Source organism: Gobius niger (genome assembly GCF_951799975.1).
Source record: "Gobius niger genome assembly, chromosome: 5".
NCBI lineage: Eukaryota > Metazoa > Chordata > Actinopteri > Gobiiformes > Gobiidae > Gobius > Gobius niger.
This window is the reverse complement of record NC_136856.1, coordinates 39,281,318-39,305,067: the sequence shown is the minus strand read 5'-3', so window position 1 is coordinate 39,305,067 and position 23,750 is coordinate 39,281,318. Positions and strand designations below refer to the sequence as shown.

At 41.9% G+C, this 23,750-nt stretch overlaps 2 protein-coding genes across 2 annotated transcripts in view; one reads left to right on the top strand and one right to left on the bottom strand.

Moving 5' to 3' along the window:
* Window positions 1-23,750, bottom strand: part of LOC306962771 (uncharacterized protein) — a 1,040,752-nt gene that overhangs the window by 915,218 nt on the left and 101,784 nt on the right. The window lies entirely within an intron of this gene.
* pigg (phosphatidylinositol glycan anchor biosynthesis class G (EMM blood group)) overlaps window positions 1-23,750 on the top strand; it is a 135,006-nt gene that overhangs the window by 22,768 nt on the left and 88,488 nt on the right. The window contains exon 5 of the mRNA XM_079555983.1: window positions 20,638-20,776. Coding sequence (XP_079412109.1) covers window positions 20,638-20,776 — 139 coding nt within the window. The remainder of the gene's footprint in view (window positions 1-20,637; window positions 20,777-23,750) is intronic.

Sequence of the window (23,750 nt, the reverse complement as noted above, 5' to 3'; positions counted from 1 at the left end):
ACTACGAACTCACAACTTTATTTGCCTTTAAGATAAAATAAGATAAGATAAGATATCCTTATTGATCTCACCATGGAGACATTTACTTGTTACGTTCAGCTCTTAGAAACACTGTGTGCAAAGAGGCAGGAAATGTGAGAAAAAAAACATTTTAATAGTAAATAGTGTGATCTTATATACAATGACTACTGAGGACTTTGTGGGGACAAAAAGTATAAACAGTAAATAATAAAGTAAACAGACTATAACAATAATGTTAAAGTCAGTGTTTGCAGTGCAGGTTTACATCATAGTGAAGTGGTTGATAAAGTGACGCAGATAAGTGATGTAAATACAGGGATTATTTCATGTGTTCTGCAAAGGGGTTATTGCACATGTTACTTTACAGTCTTGTTGTACTTTCACACAATCACAGGACAGACAGTGAAGTGAACGGTCCTGAGAGAAGAGAGAATGTGCCTCGGTCCTGCTGCGATCAAAAGGCTTCGCTCCATGCTTTAAAAACGGGTCCCTTAGTCTAATTACGCACATATTTCTAAGCACGCGGAAGAAAATGGGGGAAAATTGGTGAAAAAATATGAAAAAAAGAAATAAAATAAAATAAATAAACGAATACATGCAGAACATGTAGAAAGTGTTTTTTCTTACAATAAGACTTTGAAGTAACGCCGACTGTAACAAGTGAATTTCTCCTTTGTGAGATCAATAAAGGTTTATCTTATCTTATCTTATCTTCTTCCCTTTTGTAGTCTATTCAGGACAATTATCTTTTTGAGCGACAAAACAATGTAAAATATATTTTTTTATTCATATCTCTTAGTGATGCACAATTATACCAATTTGACCCGATAACCGATAATTTCCCACGTGCCGATACCGATAACCGATAATGACACCAATAATATGTGTATATATTTGCACTTTATTTTGTGACGACAAACCAATGTAACAGTTCACCCCAAAATGTATAAACTCTAACAAAAAATATACAAGTGTGTACACATTATCCAAATTATTATTCAAATGACATTTTTCTAAGATTTTCAAAATCATCAACTCGAATGACAGTCAGCATAATTTTCAAGTCTTTAAACCTCCCAGTGAAAACAGTATTGCTGTTTGGATGAAAACTGCCTCCCGCTCTCGTAGATGTTTTGCTTGTTGAGGCTCCAAAGGTTCTCAATAGGGTTGAGGTCAGGGTAGGATGGGGTCCACAGCATGAGTTTCTCTCCTTTTATGCCCATAGCAGCCAGTGGTGCAGAGGTATTCTTTACAGCAGGACATGGTGCGTTGTCATGCATGAAGATGATTATGTTCGGGAAAGCACAGCTCTTCATTTTGTACCATAGAAGAAAGTGGTCAGTTCAGAGGTCATTTTCACACCTTCAGGGATTCTAAAGGGGCCGACCAGCTCTCTCCCCATGATTCTGGCCCAAAACATGACTCCGCCACCTCCTTGCTGACGTCACAGCCTTGTTGGGACATTGTGGCCATTCACCAACCATCCATCTGACCATCCAGGGTTACACGGCCTCGTCAGTGAACAAGACTGTTTGTAAATGAGTCCTCATGTATTTCTGAGCCCGTTGTAGCCGTTTCTGCTCATCAGCTTCAATTAACAGTTTAGGGGAGGCCCGGATAGAAGGTTTATGCACAACTGCAGCCTCTGGAGAGTACATCTTGATGTTCGGGAGACTCCAGAGGCACCAGCAGCTTCAAATACCTGTCTGCTGCTTTGTAGCATCTGTTCTCTTAACCTGATGTATTTATCTGGCAGAAACCGTCCATATTGTGCCTTTATCTGCACAAACCCGAGTGTGTCTGAATCAGCCACAAATCTCTTATCAGTACGATGATTTCGCTTCATCTTTCATGAAATATCAAGAGTATTTCACTGAGTCTAGAGGCGTATCTCCTCCTGCCGTTGTGTCTTTTGCTGCTGTAACCTGCCGCTGACAATAGGCACGGATTTGGCATCACCTCTCTCTGTGACAAATTCAAGTCAATGTAAAACTTCTCTCGTTCATAGTGCGGGGCTATCGTATGTATTTAATCAGAAATACAAAGATAATACATCGGTTTAGGACCCGCTCTGTTCGAGTGTTACGATAATTATCGCCGGCTGATATTATCTCTCTTTCTTTCCTTCCTGTGTGTGTGTGTTTGTGCGTGTGTTTGTTTTTGTGTGTTTGTGTGTTTTTGTGCGTGTGTGTTTGTGCGTGCGGGTCTGGGAACGGGGGAAAGACGCGAACAGGAGAGATAGGAGATATAGTGAATCCTTTGAAAGTTACAATTCATTTAACAAACACATGTCCCAAACACGTTATTGCCTGACATTAAAAACACAAGTAAACTGCACAGAGGCAGGTGAACTTAAGGAGCATTTCACTGTTATGTTATTGTCACTTCTGTGAATAAAATAGCTGTAAATGAATATTCCCCATTGCCTAAAGGCTTTGATTTTTATGTATTTTGCCAGGCGTAAATTATATACCATATAATTATATACCGCCAAATATACCGTTATTGTGCTATTTCTTTTTCATGCCACGATATACATTTTTGGCCATATCGCCCTGCCCTAGTCCCTAATATCTCTATCGTTTCATCATCATTATTTAGAAAGTAGCCAAAAACACTGAGATGTTCACTTTTTGGCCATATCGCCCAGCCCTAATGTTTAGGCTTTAAATTGGACTTGCTGCTGCCTGTGGAAGGCTGATTAAGTTCCGTCGTTGTTTGTTAATGATATGTGGAGTTTTCTTGACCCAGACTCCGCTGTTCATCGATCCTCTGAGGTTTCTCTGACCCGCCTCACGCCCACTTTAACTCTCATTATTGACTAAACCATGACTCCGTTTGTTTTAACGACAGCTTCGATCCTGACTCTTTCTGCTCCGTCCAGGGGCTCAGGGTTTGTTTCTCCACTTCACAGTCGCACGTCGTCATTAGGCCCCGACCTGCAGCTGCTTCTGTGCAGAGCCACCATGAAGGGGTCTGAGAGGGGTCTGGCCCATTGAAATTGAAATCAGTGGACAGTGGAGGGGGGTGTTATATCGTCTACAAGATGAAGCTGAAATTGCTCTTTGGAAGATACGCAAATTTACAATAACAAGTTTATCTTCAATGTCAAGAAGTGGGGAAAAATTGGGGGGGGGATGTGTGGTGCTGGGGGAAAACTGGGATTAATGGGGGGAAAATGTTGCTTGTGTTTTTCTTCCTTTTTGTAGTCTGTTCAGGACAATTATCTTTAAGAGCGTTCCCAGCCCAAATGGACAGCCATTTGCAGCACCAGATCTAGATTTTTGAGTATGTAACTTTTACTCTAAAATTAGGTCTGAAATAATTACTGGTTGCAATTGGGTAGGGTTGGGCGATGTTCCCTTAATTGGCCGTTAACGATGTTTACAGTGAACCATTGTGATGGACGATGATATCGTCCATTTCTCATTATAAGCATTTTTTTTAAAGGCATTTACATAGCCTATACAGTGGGGAAAAAAAGTATTTGGCCAAAATCCAATACAATGTTTATGTGAAACTGACCAAATACTTTTTTTTCCCACTGTATATATGCTGCATATTACTATGTATGCTAGGAAAATGTGAGATTGCAGGATAAATTGATCTAAACTAAACATGATTTGAACAGAGTCACGGAACACGACTTTTGCAAAAAAACTTGTGCGTAAAGTCTGAGAGGAGAACGACTTATTCAGAGCGTGAACTCCAAGGCTCTTATCACACTAATACATGTAAATCGGAGCTTATTATTTGCATTTGCTCAGTTTTAATTTAATATTTAAGAAACAGTGGGTGAACGGGACAATATTATAAGTTTGCGTCGTAGCTTACGTTTTTGAAGCCGCTCCACGTGCCGCCCAATCCGTGAGCTCGTAACCTCGTAACTCCTGCACCGCGCCTTTCTCTCTCCTCTCTCTTTCCTCTCTCAGTCCTTCGTGAGAATAGTCCACGCGCTAAGCTAGCTCCGATGTGAGAGCCATCTCGTCATTTTAAAACGGTTTGAGTTTCCGTACGCAGCAAAGCAAAGCAAAACCACGCGCTGTTAAACTCTGAGCTGCAGAGAGAGAGAGAGAGAGAGAGAGAGCTCCGCGCGTCAGAAATAGAGCAGCTGCGTCTTTACGTTAATAATTACGGCTAACACATCATGGCTTCTGGCAGGTACTGAAACTAGCATATTAGTTACATCCGTGATTTAATTTACAGTGAAATCCCTGCAAAGTTTGTAGGTTTACAAGGCCTACAGAAGACCAGTGCGTGTTTCTGACATGAGGGGGCGTGGCATCATGATGGTGGCTCTCCATCGTGATGTTGCTCATCCATCATGATGGACGATGATATCGTCCATCGGCACAACCCTACAATTGAGTGTCAAAACTAACATTAACCAATTAGTCTTGCCTTCCATTTGACACGGCTTTTTGGTGCTATTTTTGTAAACTTTGAGCCCGTTTTTGTTCCCCTCGTCCTCTACATCAGCTTTAAAATGGCAAAGTCGTCTTGGCTTGAACGCCTGATAAAGTCACTGCTTCTTTTTCACAATGAAAAGTAGAAAGGTTAATGTGGTCCGTGTATGAGCCATTCATTGACTCGATGTGTCACATTTTCCCTGGTTTATCCCCTGGCGCTCTTATTCAGGCCTAATTAACTGATGCTAACTCTCCCATCGTCGGAAACATGGCCCCCCCAACAGATGCCGCGGATCCGGCAGGTGTCACTGAGGCGTTTCTGATGCCGTCAGAATATTTAGCTTCTCTTCCAGACTGAGCTGAGGCACCAGGACATTTGAACATCTTCGCTTTACAAGGCTATTCAAATCACATCTTGAAATGATCTTATCCATTATGATTCCCAGCTTTTGACAGATTAGAGGCTAATTATGTATTCTCCTTAAAGGCACACTGCTTATGCCATCAATGCAAAACATGCTGCTAATGACCAGCTCCACACAAAAAATGCTATTACTGCAGTGGGTAATCACAGAATGGATTTGGATGAAGACCTAATACTGACTTTAGTCGACATCTCCATGGAGACGAGCTATAGACGTACCCACTCCTTGTAAAGTTACAGTCTTAGCATAGCTGAGCCGCTCACAAGAAATGCACATGTCGGTTTGTAAATTTATGAGGTATCTTTCAATTAAGTCATAAAATAAATGCTTATATTTCAGTTGTATTTATTGGGTGAAATTCTACGCGGTGTGGCTTTATCATCTTCAGTTTAAGATATAGCCAAATAAATGCACAGAAGTGTCCCATGAGTATACCGCTCATCTACATGGTCAGAGAGGCCGAAGCGACACCTCAACTCTCGCAAAAGGTTTACGATTACCACGATTATACAAGGATGCGGTAGGTTAGACGTACAAGTCTTAATGAGGGGGTATTATTCTTTTTTCAATCACATAGCTCCAGTCTATAGCACACTACAATGATGACGAAACCTTCTGTTGGTCTGTAAATGCAGTAAATTAAAATAACTGCCTTGTATAAAATTGCTCTCTCAAAATGGTAGCACTGAAAGTCTTGAAATAGGCCCCTGTCTCTTTAAGACGCCCTCGACCCTTTCCGACACACCCCCTCCTCACACTGTCTGTGACATCATCACAACACTCCACTCTTTTCAAACTACGATCGATTTTTCGGTGCATTTTGATTTTTATTGTTGGAAAGGAGCTACGCTTTATCACTTTGTGAACAATGGCCACACAGGATATGATTTGATCTGACTCTGACCCGGAAAGTGACTTTGGAGACGAACCTTTCACACCGGACGCTTGGAAGAAGCTTTTGCCTGAAAAATAACTGCTGTTTGGAGGCTTTGCTACTGCCATGCCCTATGGATCTCTAACTTTACCCCCGTGGACTACACCGGATCTCCCCAGGGACATTATCTGTGCAGGTGGACAATAGTTACTCGAGGTTACCCCGTTAGCTTGTTATAATCGACTACAGCTCATTGTTGATGAAAAGTCTGCAATAAACCACAAATGTGTGAAACCAGGCTCAGTGTGTGATCATCGTAAAGGCTGCTTCGAGTAGTTGCTGCTTTATTGATGTTATTTGTGCATAAAATGCTGCTTGTTTTCAATGAATGTTCCGAGCTGGTTGTTTGCTTGTCGCGGCTAACAGCTTGTTAGCTCCGGGAGAAAACCACTCGGCTACGACCCATTGTAGATGAAATGTGAGCAATAAACTTCCAAATCAACAAGCCCGGCTCAGTGTGTGATCATTGTTAAACGGTTCTTTATGTGTGTGGTGGTTTTATTGACTTTATTCGTGCATATCTCTCGTTTTCACGTGATGAACCGAGGTTTAGCTTAGCATTAGCTTTCTCCGGAGGCTCTGTCCATCATCAAGGCCCTAAGACCTAGGTAACAGAAACACCGATGTGTGTCTTTGTAAAAGTGTCAGAGCTGCTGTGGCTCCGGTTCACAACACATGAAGCTAATCCTCCATGATGACTCTGTTTACATCTTCAGGCTGGACACAGTGGGGAGGGGGTTCTGCTGAGGGGCAGTGGTTGGTTTCTGGGCTGGTGACGAAAGGTGGGAGGCATCTCCAGGAGGTGGGGGCATTACTTGGTATGAAAAGCGCTTTATGAATAAAGTTTTGATTGATTGATTGATTGATTGATTACTAGGAGGAATCAGGCAAACCTATCCCTAAAATGGCCGCCATCAGAGTTTTTACAGATTACTCAAAAATACGTGAATGTGCCAAGGCAACACTTCAGGCATGTTATTAATGAGGGAATGACATAATAACATGATGTAAAGCTTGAACAAGTCGATTTTGCATAATACTAATAATAATGCATAATAATAAAAAGTCTTAAATTTGACTTGTGGCCCCGTGCAGATGCCCTGACCCGAGACTGAACTGGCAACTGGAGTGCTTGTTCTAACTTCACTTTACACAATGTCATTCTTCTTATGTAAGCACCTTATATTCCAAGTCCAGACTTTCGTTTGATACATTTTTCTTAAATTGGACCTCGCAGACGTTTTGTTGATGACGCAGAAAACGTGGCCAAAGATAGAGCTGCTATAGAGACACAGAGGACGCAATATCCAACATAAACATAAAGATTATTAATAACGTCCCTGCGGTCGATGGACCGTGTTATAGACGGCTTCATCACCAGCTCTTCATCATCACAGATTCACTTTACTCCGACATGTTTATGCTCCATGTTTGCAGAGAGTCACATCACTCACTCTGTCCACTGACATTTGGGAAATTAATATCTCAAGATTTTTGAGGACTTTGACACCAATGAAGAAGAGTTGTTTTAGCAAACCATCAGAAATATGCAAAAATGTGCTGGCAAACATAATAATGTATATTTCTTTGCTCACTACAACACTACAAAAAAAAACCTCTTTACCCATTTCCCCCCACTTAAAAAATAGTGTTCATCCCCCAGTTTCTCCCTAATTTTTTCCAATTTCTTTCACTTTTCTACCATAACCCCAAATATTTTTACAATTTTCTGTGATTAACACTTACCAGATAAGATAAAATAAAATAAGATAATCCGTTATTGATCTCACAACGGGGAAATTCACTTGTTACACTCGACATTCAATAAGATCACTCAGGATGTGCAAAATAGACAGGAAATGTGCAAACAGTTAAATAGTAAAAAAGAAAGAGGTACCGTATGTACAATATGAAAAAGCAAACATCTTAGGGTGACTGTGAGTCCCGACGCCAAACCAGTTGAGAACCACTGTTGTAGGGGATATATTGCCCACCTGTAGTTGGGACAATAATGTAGTTTATATTTGGCAACACTGCGATCTTATGGAAAAGAAAGTAAGTGGCTCCTTTTGCTGCTTCTCTTTTATCTGATATTTTTGTCACCACCCGGTTTCATTGACAAAGTCCTTGTGTTTTCTTATTCACAACAGAATTCTGCAGATACGTTTTAGACTTCACATGTTGCTGAATGTTTCTTGATGTTGATGCAACGCTCCCCACAGCAGCAGCAGGAGCTCACAGCGTAGTCTTCTCTCAGAGCGGAGTGAGTAATGTGCCGCTCCTTTACTAAAGAGAGATCTCTGAAGGAACAAACAAATGGGAGTGCTGTTCAGTCGCATTCTTAGAGTCATTTTATTACCAGGCTCCGGCAACAACGTCGGATTCACGTCATCAAAACCTATTCTCTTATCGTCTAATCCGTCTGTTTCTGCAGTAGTTTCTTGGTGTAATCTGGCTGTTTCTGCAGTAGTTTCTTGGTGTAATCTGGCTGTTTCTGCAGTAGTTTCTTGGTGTAATCCGTCTGTTTCTGCAGTAGTTTCTTGGTGTAATCCGTCTTTTTCTGCAGTAGTTTCCTGGTGTAATCTGGCTTTTTCTGCTGTAGTTTCCTGGTGTAATCTGGCTGTTTCTGCAGTAGTTTCTTGGTGTAATCCGTCTGTTTCTGCAGTAGTTTCCTGGTGTAATCTGGCTGTTTCTGCAGTAGTTTCCTGGTGTAATCTGGCTGTTTCTGCAGTAGTTTCTTGGTGTAATCTGGCTTTTTCTGCAGTAGTTTCTTGGTGTAATCTGGCTGTTTCTGCAGTAGTTTCCTGGTGTAATCTGGCTGTTTCTGCAGTAGTTTCTTGGTGTAATCCGTCTGTTTCTGCAGTAGTTTCTTGGTGTAATCTGGCTGTTTCTGCAGTAGTTTCCTGGTGTAATCCGTCTGTTTCTGCAGTAGTTTCTTGGTGTAATCTGGCTGTTTCTGCAGTAGTTTCCTGGTGTAATCTGGCTGTTTCTGCAGTAGTTTCCTGGTGTAATCTGTCTTTTTCTGCAGTAGTTTCTTGGTGTAATCTGGCTGTTTCTGCAGTAGTTTCTTGGTGTAATCTGGCTTTTTCTGCAGTAGTTTCTTGGTGTAATCTGGCTGTTTCTGCAGTAGTTTCTTGGTGTAATCCGTCTGTTTCTGCAGTAGTTTCTTGGTGTAATCCGTCTGTTTCTGCAGTAGTTTCTTGGTGTAATCTGGCTGTTTCTGCAGTAGTTTCCTGGTGTAATCTGGCTGTTTCTGCAGTAGTTTCTTGGTGTAATCTGGCTGTTTCTGCAGTAGTTTCTTGGTGTAATCCGTCTGTTTCTGCAGTAGTTTCCTGGTGTAATCTGGCTGTTTCTGCAGTAGTTTCTTGGTGTAATCTGGCTGTTTCTGCAGTAGTTTCTTGGTGTAATCTGGCTGTTTCTGCAGTAGTTTCTTGGTGTAATCTGGCTGTTTCTGCAGTAGTTTCCTGGTGTAATCTGGCTGTTTCTGCAGTAGTTTCCTGGTGTAATCTGGCTGTTTCTGCAGTAGTTTCTTGGTGTAATCTGGCTGTTTCTGCAGTAGTTTCCTGGTGTAATCTGGCTGTTTCTGCAGTAGTTTCCTGGTGTAATCTGGCTGTTTCTGCAGTAGTTTCTTGGTGTAATCTGGCTGTTTCTGCAGTAGTTTCTTGGTGTAATCTGGCTGTTTCTGCAGTAGTTTCTTGGTGTAATCTGGCTGTTTCTGCAGTAGTTTCTTGGTGTAATCTGGCTGTTTCTGCAGTAGTTTCCTGGTGTAATCTGGCTGTTTCTGCAGTAGTTTCTTGGTGTAATCTGGCTGTTTCTGCAGTAGTTTCTTGGTGTAATCTGGCTGTTTCTGCAGTAGTTTCCTGGTGTAATCTGGCTGTTTCTGCAGTAGTTTCTTGGTGTAATCTGGCTGTTTCTGCAGTAGTTTCCTGGTGTAATCTGGCTGTTTCTGCAGTAGTTTCTTGGTGTAATCCGTCTGTTTCTGCAGTAGTTTCTTGGTGTAATCCGTCTGTTTCTGCAGTAGTTTCTTGGTGTAATCCGTCTGTTTCTGCAGTAGTTTCCTGGTGTAATCTGGCTGTTTCTGCAGTAGTTTCCTGGTGTAATCTGGCTGTTTCTGCAGTAGTTTCTTGGTGTAATCCGTCTGTTTCTGCAGTAGTTTCCTGGTGTAATCTGGCTGTTTCTGCAGTAGTTTCTTGGTGTAATCTGGCTGTTTCTGCAGTAGTTTCTTGGTGTAATCTGGCTGTTTCTGCAGTAGTTTCTTGGTGTAATCCGTCTGTTTCTGCAGTAGTTTCTTGGTGTAATCCGTCTGTTTCTGCAGTAGTTTCTTGGTGTAATCTGGCTGTTTCTGCAGTAGTTTCTTGGTGTAATCCGTCTGTTTCTGCAGTAGTTTCCTGGTGTAATCTGGCTGTTTCTGCAGTAGTTTCTTGGTGTAATCCGTCTGTTTCTGCAGTAGTTTCTTGGTGTAATCTGGCTGTTTCTGCAGTAGTTTCTTGGTGTAATCCGTCTGTTTCTGCAGTAGTTTCTTGGTGTAATCTGGCTGTTTCTGCAGTAGTTTCCTGGTGTAATCTGGCTGTTTCTGCAGTAGTTTCTTGGTGTAATCCGTCTGTTTCTGCAGTAGTTTCCTGGTGTAATCCGTCTGTTTCTGCAGTAGTTTCCTGGTGTAATCTGGCTGTTTCTGCAGTAGTTTCCTGGTGTAATCTGGCTGTTTCTGCAGTAGTTTCTTGGTGTAATCTGGCTGTTTCTGCAGTAGTTTCCTGGTGTAATCTGGCTGTTTCTGCAGTAGTTTCTTGGTGTAATCTGGCTTTTTCTGCAGTAATTTCTTGGTGTAATCTGGCTGTTTCTGCAGTAGTTTCCTGGTGTAATCTGGCTGTTTCTGCAGTAATTTCTTGGTGTAATCTGGCTGTTTCTGCAGTAGTTTCCTGGTGTAATCTGGCTTTTTCTGCAGTAGTTTCTTGGTGTAATCTGGCTGTTTCTGCAGTAGTTTCCTGGTGTAATCTGGCTGTTTCTGCAGTAGTTTCTTGGTGTAATCCGTCTGTTTCTGCAGTAGTTTCTTGGTGTAATCTGGCTGTTTCTGCAGTAGTTTCCTGGTGTAATCTGGCTGTTTCTGCAGTAGTTTCTTGGTGTAATCTGGCTGTTTCTGCAGTAGTTTCCTGGTGTAATCTGGCTGTTTCTGCAGTAGTTTCTTGGTGTAATCTGGCTGTTTCTGCAGTAGTTTCTTGGTGTAATCTGGCTGTTTCTGCAGTAGTTTCTTGGTGTAATCTGGCTGTTTCTGCAGTAGTTTCCTGGTGTAATCTGGCTGTTTCTGCAGTAGTTTCCTGGTGTAATCTGTCTGTTTCTGCAGTAGTTTCTTGGTGTAATCTGGCTGTTTCTGCAGTAGTTTCTTGGTGTAATCTGGCTGTTTCTGCAGTAGTTTCCTGGTGTAATCTGGCTGTTTCTGCAGTAGTTTCCTGGTGTAATCTGGCTGTTTCTGCAGTAGTTGTTAGTGTAATCTGGCTGTTTCTGCAGTAGTTTCTTGGTGTAATCCGTCTGTTTCTGCAGTAGTTTCCTGGTGTAATCTGGCTGTTTCTGCAGTAGTTTCTTGGTGTAATCTGGCTGTTTCTGCAGTAGTTTCTTGGTGTAATCTGGCTGTTTCTGCAGTAGTTTCTTGGTGTAATCCGTCTGTTTCTGCAGTAGTTTCCTGGTGTAATCTGGCTGTTTCTGCAGTAGTTTCCTGGTGTAATCTGGCTGTTTCTGCAGTAGTTTCTTGGTGTAATCTGGCTGTTTCTGCAGTAGTTTCTTGGTGTAATCTGGCTGTTTCTGCAGTAGTTTCCTGGTGTAATCTGGCTGTTTCTGCAGTAGTTTCTTGGTGTAATCCGGTTGTTTCTGCAGTTTCCTGGTGTAATCTGGCTTTTTCTGCAGTAGTTGTTAGTGTAATCTGGCTGTTTCTGCAGTAGTTAGTCGGTGTAATCTGGCTGTTACTGTGGTAATTTTCTCGGTTAACAGAGAAAGCTGCTCGCTCTGCACAGACTCAGCCATTCTGTGACAGAGCCATTATTTCACTCGGCGCTAAAGGCCACGGAGCAAACACAGGTTTCTCTTTTTACAAACACATTCACTATTTTCACATGACGAAGCTCTCCAAGATTAACCACTTTAGTCCAGTGGCTCCTTCTGCTCGTTCTGGAAACTGGCTTAGCTCTGCAAATGCATTCGGACATAAATATAATATCCAATTAGCATTTGCGCATGAGGTCAAACCATTAATAAATCACCTTTACAAACCAAAAGTGCTGCTTTCTACATGTTTGTAAAAAGCTAAAACTGTCAGAAAACAAAGCAAGGCAAATTTATTCATACCGCACATTTCGTACACAAGGCAACTCAATGTGCCTAAATAAATAAAAAAAACAAATATGTAAATATATACAATACATACAAATAAATACAATGTTAACATGATAAAAGAGCTGTGTCCAGCTCTGTTATGATGTTTAAAGGGAGAAAATTCCTCAATTTAGGGCCAGCTATGGCTAAGCGTTGTCGCCTATAAAAGAAAGAATTACAATTTGTTGTGACAGGTTTTCTGCACCTGTCTTTTCATTGAGAGATAGTTATTTATATCATGGACATATAAAATATTAGGTATTAAAATGGCTTTAAAAGCATTATTTTGGATTGGTTTCTTGTAGAAACTTTTGTCACTGGCAAATAAATGTCACAATCCTTTTTTTTCCCTTTAACTTCCACCGCTTATTAATAAATGGAACCCACACATGGCCACTGGAATAAAAGAGTTCATAAATCTTTTTGTCCTACCCGTGGGGACACTGCGTCTGTGGCCGGACGGGAGCCACTTGAACTCAGCCCAAAGAGGATGGTTAAAATCTGAGGAGATCTGCTCGGCCTGTTCTAAGATCTGTGCCTTAAACATTTACAGAAGTCGTTAAATAATATCCACCTCATTCTTCTGAGTCTTTGTGTGAAGCATGGGAGGGATGACTTGGACTGCTGTTTGTATTTATGTCTTTTTCCCATATTGATCAATCTCGATTTTCAATTAGATTTTTTTGTTTAATGAGGTTGTATTATGCTTTTTTCAATCACATACCTCCAGTCTATAGCACACTACAAACTTCTGTTGGTCTGTAAATGCAGTAAATTAAAATAATGTATAAAATTGCTCTCTCAAAATGACTGTAGTGAACGTCTTGAAATAGGCCCCTGTCTCTTTAAGACGCCCTGACCCTTTCCGACACGCCCCCTCCACACGCTGTCTGTGACATCATCACAACACTCCGCTTGTTGTCTCCACACGAATTCAAATGATTCTATGATCGATTTTCGGTGCATTTTAATTTTTATTGTTTATCACTCTGTGAACAATGGCCACACAGGATATGATTTGATCTGACTCTGACCCGGAAAGTGACTTTGGAGACGAACCGGACGACACCAGGATCTGCAGGAGCCCATACGCCTCAAAAGACGGATATTATCTGTGCAGGTGGACAATGGTTATTCGAGGTTACCCCGTTAGCTTGTTATAATGGACTACAGCTCATTGTTGATGAAAAGTCTGCAATAAACCATACATGTGTAAAGCCAGGCTCAGTGTGTGATCATTGTAAAGGCGGACGTTTTTTGTGCATAATACGCTGCTTGTTTTCAATGAATGTTCCGAGCTGGCTGTTAGCTTGTCGCAGCTAATAGCTTGTTAGCTCTGGGAGGAAACCACTCGGCTAAGACCCACTATAGATGAAATGTGAGCAATAAACCTCCAAATCAACATGCCTGGCTCAGTGTGTGAGCATATTATGCACTATTGTTAGTGCATAATATGCTGCTTGTTTTCAATGAATTTTCCGAACTAGCTGTTAGCACCTCGCGGCTAGCTTGTTAGCTCCGGGAGAAAACCACTCGGCTACGACCCATTATAGATGAAATGTGAGCAAAAAACTTCAAAATCAACAAGGTGGTTTTATTGACTTTATTCGTGCATATTTCTCGTTTTCACGTTATGACTTGAGGTTTAGCTTAGCATTAGCTTTCTCCGGAAGCTCTGTGCATCATCAAGGCCCTAAGACATTCCCAGCGCAGAATCAGCCACTGAAATAAGTGTTCTTGTCACCGGTTTTAATCCTGGGTGTCTAGGTAAGAGAAACACTGATGTGTGTCTTTGTAAAAGTCTCAGAGCTGCTGTAGCTCCGGTTCACAACACGTGAAGTTAATCCTCCATGATGACTCTGACTGTTTACATCTTAGGGCTGGACACAGTGGGGAGGGGGTTCTGCTGAGGGGCAGTGGTTGGTTACTCTGCTGGTGATGAAAGGTCGGAGGCGTCTCCAGGAGGTGGGGGCGTTCCTAGGAGGAATCAGGCAAACCTATCCCTAAGATGGCCGCCATCAGAGTTTTTACAGATTACTCCATAATACGTGAATGTACCAAGGCAACACTTCAGGCATGTTTTTAATGAGGGAATGACACAATAACATGATGTAAAGCTTGAAAAAGTCGATTTTTCATAATACCCCCCCTTTAAAAGAAAAAAAAAAAAACAATAAATGGAGTCTTTCCTGGACGAGCATGTAAACAGATGCTGCGGCCAAACTGAAAACTGCAACTAACTCGTAAGCAAATCAAACTCCACACTTATGGCGTCACAGTACAACATCCCCTCACGACAACACACCAGCATCTGCGACGGAGACGCAAAAAAATTGCAATGTTTGAGGAATGTCAGAAGCAGACAATGCGTGCATGACATGTTTGTTTGACCGCGGGGCCTCAAAGGCCATGACTTCGGAGTGAAGCGTTAACAACTTAATATGTACAACATAAAAAACTACGAGTAAACAGTGCATTTATTAGTAAAAACTTACAAAAATTAGTCAAACTTACAATTCACTGTTAGAAGTCCAGCTAATCCACCGCTGCAGCCTCAAAACAAATCCACATGGTCCAAATAGTGATCGATAGTTTTCCTCTTAAACTCTTCATAGACGAGTTAGCGCGACTTTGTAGATGATTTTACATGTAAATCACCAGGCCCTCTCCTCTGGCTGCATGCCGCATGCTGCTTCCTGTTTGTTTGGGCCAAGCATCCCTGGGATTGACCTGACAGGCACTGCAGCATTGCGGCGTCCATATTTTTTTCCAAAATGCGACAGGACCGGCCAATTCTCCTCGATTATCGTGATCGACCTTTATTAAAATCACGATTAGATTAAAATTCAATTCATTGCCCAGCCCTACTTTAGAGACATAAACTGTGTGGGAACACACGCTGACACAGCTGAGACAAAACTACAAGCTGCGCACCATAAACTTAGGACTGAAAATGGCACCGTCAAAGAGTTTTCTGACCCAGGGGCGAGTTGGTCAAGTTGTCTCCATTAAACCTCTATGGATTTCTTCCAATTCTGCGATGTTTCCCAAAGACTTTGCTCCAATGGTACTTTAGGCTTAGAGAGCGGATTGTTAGCATAAAATCACTTTTTCTTTTTTGTTGATTGGTAAAATATCCGTGGATTAAACTGAGTTACAGTCTGTGTATGAGCCTCATAACATGCACTGCATTTACGCAGAAACACACCATGTCTGTAGTTTTACTCAAAAACCATCAGGAAATGGTTGGAATGCTCTTTCCAAAGACTGCAGTGTATTCAGACCCAGCTCAGCTTGTATAACCTCACGGGGCTCAGGTCCTGTCACTCGTACAGTAGGGGTGTGCTCAAAAAGTCGATACAGCAATAAATCGTTGCGGGCTTCTAGACAATACACGTATCGATACAGAAGCCGTAGTATCGATACTTGATCTGGCTCTTTTTAAACGGCGTTAATCCATTGTAATTTGCCGAAACAGGCGCCTTGAAGGCTTTCCCTTATGGTGCAGTACACATTTCCGCCAGCAGTGGCGGTAAACTGCACACGCTGCTAGGGGAAGTGAAGAAGTAGGAAGACAAGCTTCGAACAAACTTTTACTGTTGCGCTGTGCCTCGAGCCAAATTCAAGAAAAAATATTAGAGCACTACACATTTTAAAAGGTTTAGGGACTCCGGAGTTGAAAATGACACATCCAGCATCGCTGCAAATCTCTCTCTCTTCACTTGACAAGATCAAGCCACTACTAACAACACAGGTTAAAACAAACGAGCTCTCAGTAAGACTTCAAATAAATACTGTGGCTGAAAAACAGTAGCTGTAGCTGTTACGTGCACAGATGACACAGAAGACATTAAAAAGTCCGCGGATTGAGAGATGCAAAGTGTCCTGTATTTGTGCCATTTTAGGGATAAAACGCCTGATTCCTTCAGGGAACGCCCTCGACCTCCAGGATACGCCTCCGACCTTTCGTCACCAGCCGAGTAACCAATCACTGCCCCTCAGCAGAACCCCCTCCCCGCAGTGTCTAGCCCTAAGATGTAAACAGAGTCATCATGGAGGATTAGCTTCATGTGTTGTGAACCGGAGCCACAGCAGACTTTTACAAAGACACACATCAGTGTTTCTGTTACCGAAACACTCAGGATTAAAACCGGTGACAAGAACACTTATTTCAGTGGCTGATTCTGCGCTGGGAATGTCTTAGGGCCTTGATGATGCACAGAGCCTCCGGAGAAAGCTAATGCTAAGCTAAACCTCGGGTCATCACGTGAAAACGAGAAATATGCACGAATAAAGTCAATAAAACCACCACATACATAAAGAACCGTTTAACAATGATCACACACTGAGCCGGGCTTGTTGATTATAAAGTTTATTGCTCACATTTCATCTACAATGGGTCGTAGCCGAGTGGTTTCTCTCGAAGATAACAAATATTAGCAGTTAGCCACTACGTTTCATTGAAAACAAGCGGCCTATTATACACAAAAAACCTGGGGGTATAATTAGAGATCCATAGGGCATGGCAGATGCAAAGAGATAGCCTCCAAACAGCAGTTATTTTTCAGGTAAGAGCCCCTTCCAAGCGTCTGGTGTGGAAGGTTCGTCTCCAAATCATATCCTGTGTGGCCATTGTTCACAAAGTGATAAACAGTAGCTCCTTTCCAACAATAAAAATTAAAATGCACCAATCTTGGTTACTGTGGAGAAAACGAGCGGAGTGTTGTGATGCCACAGACAGCGTGTGGAGGGGGCGTGTCAGAAAGGGTCAGAGGTTCTTAAAGAGACAGGGGCCTATTTCAAGCCATTCGCTACAGCCATTTTGAAAGAGCAATTTTATACAAGGCAGATATTTTAATTTACTCCATTTACAGACCAACATGAGGTTGCGTCATCATTATTGTGTGCTATAGACTGGTGCTATGTGATTGAAAAAAACACAATACCCCCTCTTTAATGCTTTTAGCCCACAGCAAAACTACAATTTGGTATAATTATAAGGCTTCTTTACTTAAAGTGTATCGTGATACGTATCGCCTTTAGGGCTTTGTATCGAAGTGTATGTGTATCGCGATATCGTATCGTGAGGTGGTTGGCAATACCCAGCCCTATCGTACAGTGTGAGCAGGTCAGTCGTCTGTTATCACTCTTTACAGTAAAACACCTCTGTGGGCTAAGGCTCTCCTCATATGAGAGTCAGTCGTCTGTTATCACTCTTTACAGTAAAACACCTCTGTGGGCTAAGGCTCTCCTCATATGAGAGTCAGTCGTCTGTTATCACTCTTTACAGTAAAACACCTCTGTGGGCTAAGGCTCTCCTCATATGAGAGTCAGTCGTGTTATCACTCTTTACAGTAAAACACCTCTGTGGGCTAAGGCTCTCCTCGTATGAGAGTCAGTCGTGTTATCACTCTTTACAGTAAAACACCTCTGTGGGCTAAGGCTCTCCTCATATGAGAGTCAGTCGTCTGTTATCACTCTTTACAGTAAAACACCTCTGTGGGCTAAGGCTCTCCTCATATGAGAGTCAGTCGTCTGTTATCACTCTTTACAGTAAAACACCTCTGTGGGCTAAGGCTCTCCTCATATGAGAGTCAGTCGTCTGTTATCACTCTTTACAGTAAAACACCTCTGTGGGCTAAGGCTCTCCTCATATGAGAGTCAGTCGTCTGTTATCACTCTTTACAGTAAAACACCTCTGTGGGCTAAGGCTCTCCTCATATGAGAGTCAGTCGTCTGTTATCACTCTTTACAGTAAAACACCTCTGTGGGCTAAGGCTCTCCTCGTATGAGAGTCAGTCGTCTGTTATCACTCTTTACAGTAAAACACCTCTGTGGGCTAAGGCTCTCCTCGTATGAGAGTCAGTCGTCTGTTATCACTCTTTACAGTAAAACACCTCTGTGGGCTAAGGCTCTCCTCGTATGAGAGTCAGTCGTCTGTTATCACTCTTTACAGTAAAACACCTCTGTGGGCTAAGGCTCTCCTCGTATGAGAGTCAGTCGTCTGTTATCACTCTTTACAGTAAAACACCTCTGTGGGCTAAGGCTCTCCTCGTATGAGAGTCAGTCGTGTTATCACTCTTTACAGTAAAACACCTCTGTGGGCTAAGGCTCTCCTCGTATGAGAGTCAGTCGTGTTATCACTCTTTACAGTAAAACACCTCTGTGGGCTAAGGCTCTCCTCGTATGAGAGTCAGTCGTGTTATCACTCTTTACAGTAAAACACCTCTGTGGGCTAAGGCTCTCCTCGTATGAGAGTCAGTCGTGTTATCACTCTTTACAGTAAAACACCTCTGTGGGCTAAGGCTCTCCTCATATGAGAGTCAGTCGTCTGTTATCACTCTTTACAGTAAAACACCTCTGTGGGCTAAGGCTCTCCTCGTATGAGAGTCAGTCGTGTTATCACTCTTTCCTGACACTGACGCGTATGAGAGTCAGTGTCACTGCTCCTACAGGTCACCCCTAACATGTTCCAGTTCAAGTCCAGCTTAGTCCAGGAGCTTGTTCCAAACACTGCATGTTTAAGTTCTCATTCGAGCCAAAGGATTGATGGGTAAAATATATTTTTTCTTAGATTTTTGCATTCAGTTTCTTTAGTTTTATATTCCTGCAACCATTTTTTCGGTGATAAAAGTGATCTTGTGAACTTCACGCATACTTTTATTTGAACTAGCACTTGAAAAAATAACAATACAATTAGTTTGTTGAAAGTATAAAATGTTATTTGGCAGTAAACCTTATTAAACAGTGCTCTGCTGCTGTGTTTAGCCCTATAGTTTCCTCCTGTTTTTGCCTCGTTTGGAAACTCGTTTCTCATTGACCCGCTCCTCTTTTGTTGCCGAAGCCTCTTAACATTTCTGCACATTGGAGCCTCTCACAGCGCTCGGTAAACGACGGATCGATGCTTCCTCACTTTAAAGATTTTCCAGTTTGATCTGAGGCTTTGGGATTAAATTATTCAGAATGACAGAGTCCAGTTTCAGCGAAGTCTGAGCCCATCAAAGAGACTCCTCTCCACGACCCGAGAAAATCTGTTCACTCGCTTTTACAATCACAGCCAGCGTGGCACTTAAGCGGACACTCTGCTGGTGGATAAATAAATAAACACTTTTTCTGTAGCTTACTGGGAAGAAAAGACATATCGTGTTTTGCGGAAATATTGGACAGAGCCAAGTTCAAGTGTGTGGTTTTATTGTGTGAAGCATTAGTTCAAAAGGGACTTTGGGTCTGTTTAGTTCTTGAATCAATGAGTTCAAATGTCTCCTTGTTTGTTTTTTTAGGTTCAAAGCTAAAAAAATCAAGCAGGAATTAAGTATTGATTTATCCAGGAAGTGACTTCAACATGGCTGTGTGGCTCCCTGGCTTTTCCCACGCGTATTCATTCACAAATACTGACAGTATTTGTTTGATATCCATGTGTAGCACAAAGATTAGCACTGAGATGACGCTGTAATCCAAATATGGTCATTTCCTTTGTGGGAGACAGCAGCGGCTAAAGACGGGAGAAATATACACAGGGCGCAAGTGCAGACAAAGAGACTTAAACTTTAGGGCTGTTTTCTCCAGAGGTCGAGCAATATATCGGGACGATATTTGGGTATTTGATTTGAATGCCAGTAAAAGGCCGATATCATCAGTGAGCTCTTTCCAAAAGCATTGGAAAGAGCTCAGTCTGAGCTTTAAAATGAGCCTTACAACTTCCTCGGCCTTAGGTAAATGAAAGACAACACGGTGAAAATGGGTCACAAGTTTTTTCTATTTTATATTTTTTGTTGCAGAGTTTTGCGTATACATTTCAGAAACATAAGAGGCAGAGACTTACCATTTTTTTCGTTATGGAATTTGCTGATGAACATGCTCCCTCTGAAGAACCTACTAAACATGACTGTCCTGAATCAGTCATCATTATGCCTCTAGTAAAGCGCCTCCTGCTGTCACAGTTTAACACTGGCACATCTTACAATTTAGAAGCTTCATGCACAGAATTATAGACAAGGCATTTGGAAAAATCGGCCCAATAGATCGGCCATGCATATCAGCAGCAGCCTTAGAAAACCCCACATCAGTCAACCTCTGGTTTTCTCCAAATGAAGTTGTCATTCCGCTCTTTAACAACATCTCCACTTTAGTCGCTCCTACAGACTCCACACTTTACAGGCTCTGACTTAACTACATTTGGAAGCTTTTTTTAATCAAGGAGTTTTAAATATCTCATTTTTCCCCAGCTAATAACTAGTTTATTAAAAAAAAAATCAGCAAGATCCGAAAAATGCCTCTGAGCATATCTTTGGAGCATAAAACCAAACATTTAAATCTGGCTTTGTCCATTATTTACATTCTGAAAATGTAGTCAATTCTTTCTCATATTTAGTCAGTAATCTACAGCTGAGGTTTCAAATTGATATCTCTCTAAGTGTGTGCCCTATTCACCTGCAGCGTCTCGAAGGCTTTGTTGGTGTCTCACGCTCTCTCTCCGTCTTCTTCTCAGGAGGCGGATGGATCTCCTCCGTACCTCCTGGTCCTCTGTGGAGACCACGGCATGTCAGAGATGGGGAGTCATGGAGGCTCTTCAGAGCCGGAGGTGAACACAGCTCTGCTCCTCGTCAGCCCTGCCTTCAGGAGGAAAGGTACTGCACTCTTTATCCCCTTAGACTCCGCTACATCCTGGGCTTTTCTGCACGGCTAACGTCATCCCCTTCTCTGTGACACAGGGCTGGAAGCGCAGTTTTTAGATTAGATTTAGACATTGCATTTAGGCATTTTCACCAGATTACACCAGATTAGACATTATTTATTATTTATTTAACCTGGTTAACCACCTTTTACAAGAGTGACCTGGCAGAGAGGCAGCAACACGCCCATAAAACAATTCACAACAAATATAAGACAAAATATAGATACATCTTAGGTGAAACTGCAACCACCTCAGCGTTGTACCAAATTCATCAATTTAAATTTAAATGAGTTTGGAGATAGCAACTCATTTAATACTGAAACTCATTGTGCAGCTGATTCCAATCTAAAGGAGCACAACATTGAAAAGGCTTTTTCTCCAATTCAGTCCTTACTCTGGGAACTGACAGGAGGAGTCGATCCTGTGAACGAAGGCTGTAACCGGTGCTTGGTTTGAAAGTGACGCGTGACTGTAAATAAGAGGGAAGTAAACTAATCATTGTTTTGTAAATGAACATGCTGAGTGAGTGATTTGAGATTGAAATGAGTTTAAGTGCTCCATAATCATAGACTGGGAGGAAAGTTGCTGCAACAAGTTGTTTTTTGGCCCTTAAAGATAAGATGTTCAATTATGTCGCATTGAGTTGCCTTGTGTACGAAATGCATGGTATAAATAAAGTTGCCTTGCCTTGCCTGTGTTGCCTTTTACAGTGGTCACGAATGCAGAATTTAAAACCAGACAAAAAATGTTGTTGGAGATTTGTAAAAGCCGACCGTAGTAAAGAAAGTAATTTATGAAGAGTGGGTGCAGAGCGGTATAACACAGTGTCATCTGCATGGAAGTACAGTGGTGCATTTTTAATGTTGTGGTCCAGATTATTCATGTAAATTACAAAAAGCAAAGGGCCCATGATTGAGCCCTGCAGCACCCCTGCTGAACAGTAAGTGGAACAGAGGACAAACCATCCATCTGCACACACTGAGTCCGCTTGGATAAGTAAGTTGAAAAACAATTGACTATTTACACAGACAGGCCAATTGACAGAAGTTTTTGTTTTAATACTGAATGCTCAACAGTGTCGAGAGCCTTGAACAGACTGTGACATTTCCTGAAACCAGATTGAAAGTCATTAAGGATGTTATTTGAAATGAGAAAGTCCTTGAGGTGTTGGCTAATGTGAGTTTCCAGAATCTTTGCTGACATAGAGAGTTTTGATATAGGCTCTATACTTATCGGGAACTGTAGAATCCCCACCTTTGAGTTGGGGGAGAATAAATGCTGATTTCCATATTTCAGGTATTTCATTCGTGGCTAATGAAAGGTTGTTAATATGAGTCAGAGGGCAGCACATTATTTCTGCAGCTTTTTTAAAGGGGGGGGTATTATGCAAAATCGACTTTTTCAAGCTTTACATCATGTTATTATGTCATTCCCTCATTAAAAACATGCCTGAAGTGTTGCCTTGGCACATTCACGTATTTTTGAGTAATCTGTAAAAACTCTGATGGCGGCCATTTTAGGGATAGGTTTGCCTGAGTCCTCCTAGGAACGCCCCCACCTCCTGGAGACGCCTCCGAGCTTTCGTCACCAGCCGAGTAACCAACCACTGCTCCTCAGCAGAACCCCCTCCCCACTGATGCCACAGACAGCGTGTGGAGGGGGCGTGTCGGAAAGGGTCAGAGGTTCTTAAAGAGACAGAGGCCTATTTCAAGACATTCACTACAGCCATTTTGAGAGAGCAATTTTATACAAGGCAGTTATTCTAATTTACTGCATTTACAGACCAACAGAAGGTTTGGTCATCATTGTAGTGTGCTAAAGACTGGTGCTATGTGATTGAAAAAAGCACAATACGTCCTCTTTAAGGAAGAATGATTCCAGTTTGTCAGGACCAGGTCTTTTTGAAGGATCTAAATCTGTGAGAGACTTTGCTACCTCAGAGTGTAAGATTGGCTAGAAGGTAAACAGTGGATGAGACACTGAAGAGCATGTGTCAACAGTTAAAGAGGGAACAAAATTTACTGATGTTTTAACTCTTTTCAGCAAGGATCCAAAGTCAATGAAGTGTTTATTAAAGCAATTTAGAATCTCTGTCTTCTCTGTGATTTTGCAGACTCAACATCAGCCGTTGTGAATCCTTGCTCAGAAAAGGTTTTCAGTGATTGTTGATTATTAATTTGGATTTGCATTTGGGCAAGTTCGCATTTCTTACAGAAGCAATACAAAAAATGAATCTTTTGAATACTTGTGTGGAACATTAGTCAAAATAAGATCAATGTGAGATGATTCATCAGGATTTTTTAGATTTGGCCTAGTAGGACTGTTAGGGAAATACTAAAGGAGTCCGGAGGAGATGTGGATGGAGAGACGGGACACAGTCTGGATGTCTTACATGGAAGAAGTTTATTACCGTATTACAGGCCTGGAGACATTTGAACAGTCAATACAGTGTTCGGGGCAGTGATCATTCAGAGTCTGGCGATACTTCCACATGAAGAGAGTTAAATAGCCTCGATTACACGTAGGCACTAACAGTCTACTCACAGACAATTGACTGAGCCACAAGTCATGTAGAAGGTCGGCGCCCAAATGTTCCCCATTTGACAGTACAATATGATAAGGTTTGCAAGGCATCAAGGACCATCTGAGAAAGATTTAGGGAGTCACGAAAAACCTTTAAAATCATCAGATGCTGAATTCAGCCAATTCCAGTTTCAATCACCAACCGAGACAGTTTTGTTAAAGCTTATTCCAAACATGGGATGCCAAAGTACTGGTATCTGCTGATGGAGGGCGGTAGCTGTGGGCTGTGTCCTAGTCCCTAACGCCAACTAGGTGAGCGACTGCATTAACAATAAGTTTGCTAAGATCTGGTAATAATGTTTTTATGCAATATAGACAGTTTTGTGTTTTTAATACATATCTGT